At 42.9% G+C, this 14278-nt stretch overlaps 1 protein-coding gene across 1 annotated transcript in view; it reads right to left on the minus strand.

Annotated features, from left to right (window-relative positions):
• Nucleotides 1-1590: 1590 nt before the first annotated feature.
• Nucleotides 1591-14278, minus strand: part of SLC30A9 (solute carrier family 30 member 9) — a 30403-nt gene continuing 17715 nt past the window's right edge. Inside the window, exons 12-18 of the mRNA XM_070949221.1 lie at nucleotides 12447-12486; nucleotides 11005-11076; nucleotides 9847-9954; nucleotides 6820-6985; nucleotides 6105-6234; nucleotides 4963-5076; nucleotides 1591-3281 (exon numbers count right to left, since the gene is read on the minus strand). Of these exons, the coding sequence (XP_070805322.1) occupies nucleotides 3237-3281; nucleotides 4963-5076; nucleotides 6105-6234; nucleotides 6820-6985; nucleotides 9847-9954; nucleotides 11005-11076; nucleotides 12447-12486 (675 nt within the window). The 3' untranslated portion in view covers nucleotides 1591-3236. The remainder of the gene's footprint in view (nucleotides 3282-4962; nucleotides 5077-6104; nucleotides 6235-6819; nucleotides 6986-9846; nucleotides 9955-11004; nucleotides 11077-12446; nucleotides 12487-14278) is intronic.

The following is a 14278-nucleotide window of genomic DNA, read 5'->3' on the forward strand; positions in this document are numbered from 1 at the left end:
TTGTCCAATCTCTTCTTAAAAACTTCCAGTGTTGGCGCATTCACAACTTCTGGAGGCAAGTAGTTCCACCGATTAATTGCTCTGACTGTCGGGAAATTTCTCCTTAGTTCTAGGTTGCTTCTGTCCTTGATTAGTTTCCTGAACATCTCCCTAAGCCGTCCACAGATGAGAACGTCTAGATTTTTCTGTGGCATCAATCAAAGTCAAGAGAATGACGTTTAGGGGTCTGTGGGAACCCGGCTTCAGTTTGAAATTTCCCCCACGAAGACCGAAAACAAGGAGACACGCCTTCCGTTCTAAATGTACAGAACAAGGTTTATCGGTAGACGCTAATTACATTATGTACAGCCGTTTTTCCTGAAACTTAAAAAAATAAAATAAAATAAAATAGCATCATTACACATTCAAATCATGCATAGAAAGGTCAAAATGCTATGAACGCAGGAAGTAAGTGATTGTTTTTCTTTTTCCATACTAAAAGCAACCTGGCACATTTTGGTCGCCACACATAATTTGTGCCACGGGTTTTTTTTTTTGTTTTTAAACAGGGTTGAAAATTTATGTCTGCGTACCCAAACGTACTTGACGCCAAACTCCCAAATATATATATTTGTTTTCTGAGGTTTTCGCGGGTGTTTGTATGTAGGTCTTTGGTTATTCGGGTTTTCTCCCGCGTAAAATTGGAGGTTTCTTGGCAACGTTTCGACGAAGTCTCATTCGTCATCTTCAGGCTGGTGTCTTCATTGCTCCTAGAAGCACGAAGCCGAAGACACCAGCCTGAAGATGACGAATGAGACTTCGTCGAAACGTTGCCAAGAAACCTCCAATTTTACACGGGATAAAACCCGAATAACCAAAGACATATATATATATATATATATATAGGTCTTTCCCTCGGGCCAAAAATTTCTCAGAAAGGAATTCTCAATAGGTTGATAAAGTCCGTGCAAGATTTGAAGCTTCTTTTGCAAACTTGCTATTGGTGCTTTGATGACACCGAGATGCGACAGAAGTTGTGCATTTCTCACACGGCCACGGCCCCCCTGATTGCGTTTTTTCTTCTGTGAGTTAAGCATTGTGGCTCCAAGGTTGCAGACGGATGCCACCTCGCCATGATAAGGTGGCCGGGTCATATATCATGTCTTCCACAAGTCATGTGAATGCATGTGTCAACCGCCATCTTTATGCGTGGTTTAGCTTCAGAGCACACGTGCCAAAGGTGTGTTTTCTTGTTTTTTTTTCAAGAGGCAACTGGTTTTTCTTTTGAAGATGTTTCGCTTCTCATTCCAAGAAGCTTCTTCGGCTCTGACTGGATGGTGGGGAAGGGAAGGATTGATACTCCTTGCAGACAGCTGGTCATTTGCATCCTTTTTAGAGAGTCGTTGAAGCCACTTGGAGGTTTCTCTGTGTCCTCGGGGTCACCTGAGTGGTGTGGAGAACCTTCTTGGAACTGCTGAAAGGACTGCGTTGTGGACTCCCCACCCATTTGACCCCGAGGACACAGATAAACCTCCAAGTGCTTCAATGACTCTCTAAAAAGGATGCAAATGACCAGCTCTCTGCAAGGAGTATCAATCCTTCCCTTCCCCACCATCCAGTCGGAGCCGAAGAAGCTTCTTGGAATGAGAAGCGAAACGTCTTCAAAAGAAAAACCAGGAAGTCCAGTTGCTTCTTGGAAAAAAAAAACAAAAAACGCACCTTTGGGACAACCATGTCTTGGAGGACTGAGAATCTCTGTAAACTTCACAGCACACTTTTCCTGACTTTCTATTTATAGAGGGGGAAAAAGGCCCTTCAAAGCCAATTAGCTCATGATCTGCCCAGTTTAAGCATTGGCAGTTTGGATCTCAACCCACCACAGGTAATGCCCAGGCATCCCTTCTCTTCTTTTTCTTCTTCTTCCTCCGAGTAACCCAGAGAGCTGCTACATTTAGTAGCAGCGTCCCGATATTCCCCAGGAAGAAGTATTTTATACCTTCACTCTCCAATCTGCCCACTCCTCAAACTCAACCAATTCTAAATACATTCAACATTCAAACAGTTCCTTAAGATGCTGTTTGGGGCCATCTTAGTACGATTTTAATTGTTTTTTTTTTTTTAAAAAAAAATCAAATGTATTTTAAGTTATCAGGCATTACTTTCAAGACGCTACTCGAAAACAAATTCAGTGTTTTGAGACGAGCATTACCCGACGGTGAGAAATTAGGATTTATGACATATTTTCCAACCCTCCCTCGATCTAGAGCACTTTCCAGATGTGCTCCCTTACAATTCCCCCACTTGTCTGGGCGGCCCTTGAAGTCCGCCATGCTTGGAGGGCGCCAAGGTTTGGAGAAGGACAAGTTTGAACATCTGGAAAGTTCCTCTTGATATTCCTCTTGGTGTCTCCCACACACACAAAAAAAATAATAATAATATCCATCGTCACACAAAAGGAAAACACAACGGAGATTAAGAACAAGCCAAATGATAAGAAGTGATTTTCGGGTTTGAGCTTTTGATATCGCAAGGTCAACAGCTGGAAGATGAGCACGCAGATTTAAATACCTTCCAAATTTTCCAAAGCCCACCTGTTAAATGATCTCAAGTACCGCTCCAGCACCACAATTCCAAAATCTGCAACTTTTATGTACATGGTTTATAGGGGGGAAATCTCCAAAAAATCTCTCCAGATCATGTGGTTTAAAGCTACAGACTTTGCCAACATCCTAACACTGAGCCAGAGGTTGGAAGTGATCATCTCAAACCATCTGAGGAGAACAAGAGTGGGCAACGCTGCAGACACCAAATTCAGACAAGGGGACAAAAAGAAAAGAAATAGCAGATAAAAGACTACAAAACTAGAATTCCTCAAATTGACTCTTAGCAGAAACGCAGTCTTCCAATGGGGATGGTTCTGCAAACCACATTAAAAATATCTGAAATAGGGCAATAAAATATATAGGGTACATTTTCCTCCCGCCCGCCAAACGGACATGTAAATAACTTATTTAAAGTGTCTAGTTGCAAATGTTCTACAGATCCACGTTAAGAGGCAGTAAAAGCAGCTCTAAGTAGCCGGTTCAAAAGAAAGCCATCGCCCATCTGGATGCAAACCGATCGGCGTGAAAAATCAGGGAACTTAAAAAGGTAATGACGTTTGGAGATCTCCGAAGTTTCCGCGGGGGCCTGTCCTCCCAAGAAGCTGATCCCCCCCAAAAAAAGAGAGAGATCTGAAGAAGTTGATTCCGTGAAGGCTACAGTATTTCCAGATCTACATGCCGTACTTCAGGATTCAGTTTCTGAAATGGAATGAATTACGTTTACTTGGCTTAAAAAAGAAGATGGCACGTTATCAGTACTGAAGTTTTCAACACACAAACACAGACACACAGGTGTATATACAGGTAGTCCTCGACTTACAGCAGAGTTCACTTACTGTTCAAAGTTACAACGGCACTGAAAAAAAGTGACTTATGACCGCTTGGCAACTGGTTTTTGCAGTGTCCCAGGGGTCACGTTTTGCGACCTTCCAACAAGGAAAAGTCAACGGGGAAGCCAGATTCACTTAATAACCGGGTTACTAACTTAACAACTGCAGTGATTCACTTAGCAACCGAGAGAGAGAATGTGTGTGTGTGTGCATTATTTTTTATTATTCATCCCTTCATCTTCCTCCAAGGATTCATGCCCAATTGACGCTATACAAGTAGTCCTCAACATACGACCACAACCATTGCTAAGCGAGACAAGTGATAAGTGAGTTTTGTCGCATTTTACGTCCTTTCTTGCCACAGCTGCTAAGTGAATCACTGCAGCTGTTAAAAAGTTAATAACCCGGTTGTTAAGCGAATCTGGCTTCCCCATGGACGGGTGTCAGCAACCTGTGGCTCTGAAGCCACATGCGGCTCTTTTGGCCCTCTGCTATGGCTCCCTGTCGGGTGATCCCACCACTGGCTGGCTCCGCCCCCCCCCTCCGCTCCCAGTCACTCCTCGCCTGGCCTGAGAAGGTAAGGGGGATGGTGGGGGATGGAGAAGCAGCCGGGACAGAGACAGAGAGATACAGAGAGAGGGAGAGAGAGAGAGGGAGGGAGAGAGAGAGAGAGATACAGAGAGAGGGGAAGAGAGAGAGGGGGGGGTGAGAGAGAGATACAGAGAGAGAGAGACAGAGAGAGGGGAAGAGAGAGAGAGACAGATACAGAGAGGGGGGGAGAGAGAGAGAGAGATACAGAGAGGGGGGAGAGAGGGAGAGAGAGAGATACAGAGAGAGGGGGAGAGAGGGAGAGATACAGAGAGAGGGGGAGAGAGGGAGAGATACAGAGAGAGGGGGAGAGAGGGAGAGATACAGAGAGGCGGAGCCTGGGCTATCTGTCTGGAGGTGGCTGATGAGGAAGAGGAGGAACAGCTGGGTCCAGTGCCCGATATGCGGATGCACAGAGAGGAGAGGAGAGGAGAGTAGTGGAAATCTATGGGCCGGTCCTGCTGCTAGCGAAGCCCCACCCTAGCTCTGGGGATCAAAGGCAGGGGGCGGAGATGAATAGATGTGGCAGACAACTATTCATCTCCCTGCTGGACAGACTTGTTAGCCTGCGGTGAAAGAGAAACTTTTTGCTGGGGCTGCTGGCACTCCGAATAAAGGAATCATTGCTTCAACTACAGAGGGTTTGAGGTGTTTGGGGAGCTGGGTCAGAACAGCCATATCGTTTGCGCTGCGTCGCGGGAACTGCGCAAGACAATTTCCCAATACCTTCTGCCCCAAAACACGTGTCGTCTGGAGTCAAAGTAAAAGCAAACTAGTTCAAAAGCTGAACGCCAATTAAAGCAAACGGAACGCCAATGTTTGCCTTCTTTCTTCTCCCGAAATACGCTTGCTGTCTTCTCAGAGCCAACAGGGATTTTTCCCAGTCCAATGTGACTGTCAAACTTAACATTTTATTCACTTGTACGATTGTTTGTTGGGCCGGCCGGCCGCTAACTCCTTACCTTGAGGTCTTTTTCCAGTCGGTCCACTTCGGCTCCCAATGTGTCAATGATGTTTTCCCCGTGTTTAAGCATAAATGCCTCTAAATCTTCTAGAGTTTTCACCTGCTGGATCTCCTGCCGTCAAATTAAAGGCATAAAAGGTTAGGGAAGGAAGGAAGGAAGGAAGGAAGGAAGGAAGGAAGGAAGGAAGGAAGGAAGGAAAAAAGAAAGAAAGAAAGAAAGAAGAAGAAAGAAAGAAAGAAAGAAAGAAAGAAAGAAAGAAAGAAAGAAAGAAAGAAAGAAAGAAAGAAAGAAAGAAAGAAAGAAAGAAAGAAAGAAAGAAAGAAAGAAGGGAAGAAGAAAGAAAGAAAGAAAGAAAGAAAGAAGGGAAGGGAGAGGGGAAGGGGAAGGGAAGGAAGGGAAGGGAAGGGAAGGGAAGGGAGGGAGGGAGGGAGGAGGAAGGGAAGGGAGGAGGAGGAGGGAGGGAGGGAGGGAGGGAGGGAGGAGGAGGAAGAAGGAAGAAAGAAAGAAAGAAAGAAAGAAAAAGAAAGAAAGAAAGAAAGAAAGAAAGAAAGAAAGAGGAGGGGAGGGGAGGGGAAGGGAAGGAGGGAGGAAGGAAGGAAAGAAATAGAGATGGGAGGGCGAAGGGAAGGGAAAGGGAAGGGAGGAAGGAAGGAAGGAAAGAAATAGAGAGGGAAAGAGAAAGGGAAAGGGAAGGGAAGGGAAGGAAATAGAGATAGGAGGGTTAATGGAAGGGAAGGGAAAGGGAAGGGAGGGAGGGAGGGAGGGAAGGAAGGAAGGAAGGAAGGAAGGAAGGAAGGAAGGAAGGAAGGAAGGAAGGAAGGAAGGAAGGAAGGAAGGAAGGATGGATAAATTATCGTCTGGCAAAGATTTTCATTTCTTCACTCTTAAGTTTCTTCCCAGGCTTTCTCCCACCGGAGTTTACCGAAGTGACATTAAAAAAAAAAATTGATATGATAGTAGACTGGTGTTGATACGTGTAAATCTAGGGGGCTGAATGCCATCGAGAGACTCAATCTGCAAAATTAATCTCTAGAACACCAGATATTTCCCACCCACCCCCCATTTTGAGTAAAGTGCAAAGATCACTGCACCTGAATGAGGCAAGATTTTGTCCAAAGCTATGCGTTAGTTTAACGTACTTGTAGGAGTTGCTCAATGTCTTGTTTTTCCAGGTAGTACCGAGTGACCACGCGCCCATCGAAGTCCACTTCTGCTTTGAATCTCACTTTGTTCATTCCCATATCTGTAGCTTTGACATCATGGATCGCTCTGAGATAAATAGGAGGGTGGTGAGAGGAAGCAAAAGAGCGTGCCTTGTGAAGGGAATCGGGGGCCCTTTCCTCCCTCGTAAGCCACGCAACCCACGTTGCTCTCTTCTCCGTTCTTCCCTGCACACGCTAGGATGAGGAGGGGGTGGGCCCTCATCTGAACTCCCTCTCCCTTGTTCTACCTCTCCCATGCTCTGCCCAGCCTGGCTTTGCCTTTCCACAGTTTCCTCCACAGCCACTCTCCCACTCTCTCTCAGCTGTTCGTCTTCCCCCTCGGATTCAGAAAACAACCCAGCTCAGAGAGCATCAAGGACCCCACAGTTCAATTTAATCTGTTTTAATTTATTTTAGATTTTGTATTTCCTGTGTTTTATCTTCTGGCTGTTCACCGCCCTGAGTCCTTCGGGAGAAGGGCGGTATAGAAATTTAATAAAATAAATAAAAATAAAAATAAATAATCCTGATCGATGAAAGATTCTCTTGGTAATTTCCCTTCCACATTTTCAACGTTCTGCTCCAATTTTTATTCTGGTCTATTATAGCCAATCCATCGTTCTCCATGGGTTCTCCGATGGAGTCCTCTTACCGCACGGCAGGATCACATTCCAGTAACTCAGTCAACTTCTGAAGCCGGTCGGGCTGGATGGATCTGCCCAGCAGAGCTTCTGTGTTAGTGTAGATGAGGAATGCCGACACAACTCCCAACAAAGTTCCCACGCCCAGAGAGCCCAAACTGTCATAGTAGGGGTTACCTAACAGGGGGAAAAAAAACCCACAACCCAGTCACCCAATGAATATCACAAGTGGAAATTCTTCGGTATCTCTTGGTGGCGCAGCGGACTAAAGTGCTGTTAAGTAACACTACCTGCCTGCAATTACTGCGAGGTCAAATCTCACCAGGCTCAAGGTTGACTCAGCCTTCCATCCTTCCGAGGTAGATAAAATGAGGACCCGGATTGTGGGGGCAATAAACTGACTTTGTATAAAAAAAGAACACCGCATAGGGGGGGCCAAAAGCCCTATTAAGCAGGTATTTTGTATGCTGTGTTTTTACTTTGGCTGTCCACCGCCCTGAGTCCTGCTGGAGAAGGGCGGTATAAAAATCAAATCAAATCAAATCAAATCAAATCAAATCAAATCAAATCAAATCAAATCAAATCAAATCAAAAAATAAATAAATAAATAAATAAATAAATAAATAAATAAATAAATAAATAAATATACAAAAGTATGAAGACTATTGCTTAACGCATTGTAAGCCGCCCTGAGTCTCTGGAGAAGGACGGCATATATAAATCCAACCAACCAACCAACCAACCAACCAACCAACCAACCAACCAACCAACCAATAAATAAATAAATAAATAAATAAATAAATAAATAAATAAATAAATAAATATTCAGCTATCGGGAGATACAAGCTAAGGCATCTCAAGTTCTTCCTAAACTACCCCACAAGCATATCCAGGGGAGGAAAAATGACACCAGCTTAAAGCATGTGCCATTTTAAAGATGAATGCATTTATTTATTATTTATTAGACCCTTCACATCCTGGACATAAACTGTTTCAATTTCTCCCCTCAAGACGATGCTGTAGGGCGCTGTATGCCGTAACCACCAGACACAAAGTTTCCCCCGCCACATAAAATCACTGTTAAACAACTAATTCCCACAACACTGTCTTATGCCCCGAGATGTCAAACCACCTTATAACTATTTGTCTGAAATGGTATAGGGGCTGGGGTGGTGAACCTATGGCACGCAGAGCCATTTTTCCCAGCACGCGAGCCGTCACCAAACTCACCTGAAGCTACGCATGCGCGCGCCCCCCAGCTGGTGTTCGGGCTTCTGGTGCGCGTGCGTGCAATTCAGGGGACCCAGCTGGTCTTTGGAGCTCTCCTGCGCCTGCGCAGCGTTTGTGCGTGTGCATTGTGTGCGCGAAAACCACATGCATGCACAGATAGTGAGGTTGCGCGCACAGCACATGGGGAGGAGCCGCGTGTTAGCGCAGATAGCATGCCAGCGTGCTCAGCGCGCGAAGCATGTTCCTGTTTGGCACTCGGTAAGTAAAAGGTTCGCCACCACTGGTATAGGGTTTCCTGCCTAAGCAGAGGGTTGGACTAGAAGACCTCCAAGGTCCCTTCCAACTCTGTTTTCCTTTCCTTTCCTTCCCCTTCCTTTCCTATCCTATCCTATCTTCCCTATCCTATCCTATCCTCCTAGTAGGGCTGTATTACTTATTATCCTTCTCATCTCTCCTATAACTTATTTCCTTCGATTCTCATGACTATAACTTCTTGTTGTATCTCACGATTTATGTTGATTGCTTATTTAGTATCCTACAACGATCAATGACTTATAATTTATGACGATTGCATTTTATGATTACGATCATGATTTTTTTTCACTTTGTTGCTTGTATGTACGCTGAGAGCTTCTGCACCGGAGACAAATTCCTTGTGTGTGTCCAATCACACTTGGCCAATAAAGAATTTTATATTCTATTTACTCAGCTGTCTGACTAGACTGGATTAAGCAGGGCGGGGGGGGGGGGAATCGCATCTCACTTCACTTCACTTCACTTCACTTCACTTCACTTCACTTCATTTCACTTCTCTCCATTGCATTGCATTGCATTGAACTTCATTTCATTTCATTCCATTCTTTTAATTCCCACAAAAAGGCCCCAACCATTTGCCACCAAAACAACAAATCCAAAAATTTTCTCTTCCTGGACACAGTTCTGACCAACCATCCTGAAATCCCAACCATTTCCTCCTTACTGTTCAAGGCTCCGTGCTGCCTTAAACAAGCCATGAGGAAAGCTCACCAAAGGCTTACAATCAAACTGAAAATTTCTATACTTTACCGAACTCCTTATCCATCTCAGAAATCCTATCAGCCAAATTGCTGCGATTAATTTTAAAGAGAACCCCAGAGTACGTCCTAATGAGCTCAGGACTGAGTTGAAACTGGAAGTGGCATCAAGAGGGGACGTCTCTACAATTTGAAACCAGTCCATAGAGCCAGAAGACAGAATGATACCCATGCCTGGAGTCTCGAGTTCCTAGCTGGAAAACCATGATAATTATTTGGGGGACAATAATAATCACATTTGTAACTGCTCCAAATAATAATAACTTTATTGTCATTGTACGTGTATACAGAGTATACCCATACAACGAAATTCACTTAACACCCAAAGACCAGGTCCAACACACGTAACAATCCCCAAACACTCACCCACCCACCACAATTCCCCACCCCTAAACCACCCAAACGAAGATCAGAAGTAAGTTCTTCTAGTCATTTTTCTTTCTCCTCTTGTCTTTTTCTTTCTCCTCTTTTCTTTTCTTTCTTGGATTTCCAATGTTTCTCATTCCCCCCCTTCCTTTTAATACTTTTTACTTTCTTTTAATCTTTTGTTTCAGTAGCTTTTAATCCTGTATAAACTCTTTCTCACTTTCTCACTAAAAAAAAATTATATATAAAAAAACCCAGAAAGTATAATTCATTCAGCTAATTATAGACAAATGATTCCAGCTTTGTTACCATATAAGAACATCCACTCTAGCTTTCACCTACTGCTCTTCACATAACCCAAGGACTCACCTGTTAGAGAAGTCAACCCCATACAGGTAGCAGCTAACGTCACGCCAAGAACTGCTGCCGTGTCTTCTAACAACACAACATTTGTGCTGGGATCGCAAGCCTGAATAACTGAACATTAAAAAGAAATTAGTACACCGATACAATTCCAGAGCGGCACATACAAATAGGTTTTAACTGTCATAATAATCATTTCCTTCTTTGCAATACAGCCAGTCCTCGATTTATGACCGCAATCAAGCCCAACATTTTTGTCGCTAAAGTGAAACATTTGTGAAGTGAGTTTTGCCCCATGTTACGACCTTTCTTGCCACCGTTGTTAAGTGAATCCCCACAGCTGAGAAGTTAGCAACGCTGTTGTTCAGTGAATCGGGCTTCTCTGGTCGGAAGGTCGCAAAAAAGGATGATGTGAGCAACGGTTGTAAGTAAGAACCGGTTGCCCAAGCATCTGGATTTTGATCCCACGTGAATGGGGACGCTACAAAGGTTGTCACTGCGGAAAATGGTCGTTAGTTGCTTTTTTCAGTGCCGTTGAAACTTTGGACGGTCACTAAATAAACCATTGTAACCCGAGGACTACCTGTACGTACCGTATTTTTCAAAGTATAAGACGCTCCGGACTATAAGACGCACCTACCTTGTTTGGTGAGGAAAACAAGAAAAAGAAATCTGCCTCTGCCTCCCAGCAATTTTGCTTCATTGCAGCAAACAACAAACAGCCTGCTTTACTTTCATTTTCGTTTTCAGCACAGCTTGATTAGCACAAGAAAAAAAAAATCTGCTCCCAGCAATTTACCTCCTTGCAGCAAACAGCAGAACCCTGTGCAAAACAGCTGAGAGCAAAACAGCTGAGAGCTGGGAGGCCGATCCAATCAACTTGTGCTAATTAGGCTGTGCTGAAGCTGAAATGGGCTGTTTCTTCTTGCTGCTTGCTGCAAGGAGGTAAACTGCTGGGAGGCAGAGCCCAAAAAGTGGGTGCCAGTGGGTGGGTGGGGCTACATTCGGTGTATAAGACGCATCTAAATTTTCACCCCCTTTTAGGGGGGAAAAAGGTAAGTCTTATACTCTGAAAAATACAGTAAATTATTAAAAGAGTTATTAAAGTGCATTAAAAAAAAGAACGTGGTTGAGCCAATTCCTGCCTTATTAAAATCTACATACCATACTGGTAGAACGTGAGTCCTTTGCTTCGGGCGCTCCTTCGGATTTCGTTGATGGCTACCAGAAGAGTAGCTGCAACAGCACCAACACAATTATTTCATTAAAGGAGATGACAGGAAAAAAGTCTCACATTCCCACCCGCGCAGATTTTTTAAAAAAAAATTTTGGTAAAAGAATCTACAAAAATTATCACTTAAAAATGAGACGGCAACCCTGAAACAATTCAATATTGCGCTTCTATTATAAGCCGCCAGCCCAGAGTTGCTGGATCAGTGAGATGGGAAGCATAAAAGTTTAAGGTAAAGGGAAAGGTTCCCCTCGCACATATGTGCTAGTCGTTCCTGACTCTAGGGGGCGGTGCTCATCTCCGTTTCAAAGCCGAAGAGCCAGCGCTGTCCGAAGATGTCTCCGTGGTCATGTGGTCGGCATGACTCAACGCCAAAGGCGCATGGAACGCTGTTCCCTTCCCACCAAAGGTGGTCCCTATTTTTTCTATTTGCAATTTTTTACATGCTTTCGAACTGCTAGGTTGGCAGAAGCTGGGACAAGTCACGGGAGCTCACCCCGTTACGCGGCACTAGGGATTCGAACCGCTGAACTGCCGACTTTTTGATCGACAAACTCAGCGTCTTAGCCACTGAGCCACCGCGTCCCTTGCATGAAAGTTTAACAAATAACATAAAAACATATAATTCTAAGAATTTTTCTCAGTATTGTTATCCCTCTGGTGGCACGTAAGACTTGGGATTTCTCTAAGTTGGCCAATTCCATTTTGGCTTCCCCTCCCGGTTTAAACCTGGAGAAAAAAGGGGGTCAGTTCAGATGATCTCACGAGCAAGAACCAGCTGAACATAATCTGGAGTGGGAAAGCTTTGGGGCCCTGAGAGATACTGAAATTCTTGGGCTGGAATCAAGGATTTCATGGACTTCCTTCACGCCTCCATCCCTTTCTTTTCTAGAAACTCACTGGGTTCCCTAACATCAAGTCCTTTTCTTTCTGGCCAACAGACAATTAACCAGGATCCAATCTGATCTAGTCGGTCACTGGGGCCAGAGATTTAATCTTTCAAAGATTTGTGCCGGAGCCCATTTTCAGGGAACTTCTCTCTTAGCAAAGTGTGGGCTTTGGGCTGTTTTGGGTGTGGTATTTATATGGTGTCTATTGTATGTGGGTTTTTTAAAATTGCTAATTGGGGTGATGATAGCTGGCTATGAAATCGAAAACCAACCAGCCTGCGGAAAAAATGCCCATGTAAGAGATTGCTGGAATATATCCTGATACTGCATAATCTTTTTAATATTGGGAGTTTTTTTATTTGTAGGTATTAAACAACAGTATTCTGACAGGTTAGAATGCTCACATCCGTAAAGGACTTAATTTGCCTAAAAAACTACTGCATACTTGTAAGATTTGACACATTTTTTTTCTGAAGGTGACGTACCTCCTTCTGAGACCAAAGATCCTGCTAAAATACAGTAAGCCTGAAAGGAAGAGATAGGAGAAAGAAAAAGAGAAATTAGTTGTGAATAATAATAATAATAATAATAATAATAATAATAATAATAATAATAATAATAATAATAATAATAGTAATAGTAATAATAAGGCAGCAACCCGTATCAACCATTAGCACCAGTCAATGGTATTTGTGACACATTTTTAAATGTCCAGTTGACTGAGTTTCATTTTAATGAAGACAATAATAATAATAATACTTATTATTGCTTGGTTGATCCCTAGGACGCTGGCAGCAACCTGTATCAACCATTAGCACCAGTCAGTGGTATTTGTGATGCATTATTGAATGTTCATTTGAATGAATTTCATGTTTAATGAATAAAGTAAATCAACATCATCATCATAGTAATAATTTGAATGTTCAGTTGACTGAGATTCATGTTTAATGAATAAAGTATATAATAATAATAATATAATGATAAAACTAGGATGTTGGCAGCATCCGTATTAGTCATCAGTGCCAGTCAATGGTATCTGTGACACATTTTTAAATGATTGGTTGACTGAGTTTCAAGTTTAATGAATAAAAGAGATAATAATAATAATCTGTATACGTCATACTAGTAACTATCTGTATCTTGAGATGGGATTAAATCCTTTCTACATATTTTTGCATTGTGGTCAGTAAGCTTCAGACATCTAGAGAGACACTCTGCTCTCCATCTTAAAACTATTTCCCCAAACAGTGTAATAGAGCACCAATGATTTCCTTGTTCTATAGTGGCATGATTTAGGCTGCAAATAAATGACTGAATATGTGTTTGTTCATTTGTCTGTCTGCCTGTCTGTATTAGGCCGGAAGCTTCCATGCTGCCATCTATCTATCTATCTATCTATCTATCTATCTATCTATCTATCTATCTATCTATCTATCTATCTTAGTCTGTTTGTCTGACTATCTATCATCTATCTATATCATTAGTCTGTCTATCTATCTATCTATGTCTGTCTCTATATCTCTAGTCTGTCTGTCTGTCTGTCTGTCTGTCTGTCTGTCTGTCTGTCTGTCTGTCTGTCTGTCTATCTATCTATCTATCTATCTATCTATCTATCTTATATATCTATCTCTGCCTCTATATTTCTAGTCTGTCTGTCTGTTTGTATGAGGCCGGAAGCTTCCATGCTGCTATCTATCTATCTATCTATCTATCTATCTATCTATCTATCTATCTAACTATCTATCTACCTATCTCTCTATATATCTCTATATCTATAGCCACTCTGTCTATCTATCTATCTATTGATCGAGTGATCAATCTTATCTATCCATCCATCCATCCATCGCCCCCAAAATTAATGTATGTGTGTGTGTGTGAGAGACAAAATGATGTATAACTGCTGAACATTCATCCACAGAGAAATAAAGGCAGTCCTTGACTTACAACAGTTCATTTAGTGACCATTTGAAGTTACAACGGCACTGAAAAAAAGAGGACGGTTCTTCACGCGGTCCCCTTGGTCACATGACCAAAACTGAGATGCTTGGTAACCGACTCATATTTATGACAGTTGTAGTGTCCCGGGGCCATGGGATCCCCTTTTGTGGCCTTCTGACAAACAAAGTCAGAAGTGGAGAAGTCAGATTCACTTAACAATCATGTCCAGAAAGATCATAACCAAGGGCAGCATTCACTTAACAACTGTCTCCCTTAGCAACAGAAATTTTGAGCCCAATTGTGGTCATAAGTCGAGGGCTATCTGTTGCTCCATAGAGAGTTTCATCTCAGCAACTTCCTTGACTCGTTGTTGTCTTGA

Source organism: Pituophis catenifer, unplaced genomic scaffold (assembly GCF_029215685.1).
Source record: "Pituophis catenifer annectens isolate HBS135680 unplaced genomic scaffold, rPitCat1.0.hap2 SCAF_8, whole genome shotgun sequence".
Taxonomy (NCBI): Eukaryota; Metazoa; Chordata; class Lepidosauria; order Squamata; family Colubridae; genus Pituophis; species Pituophis catenifer.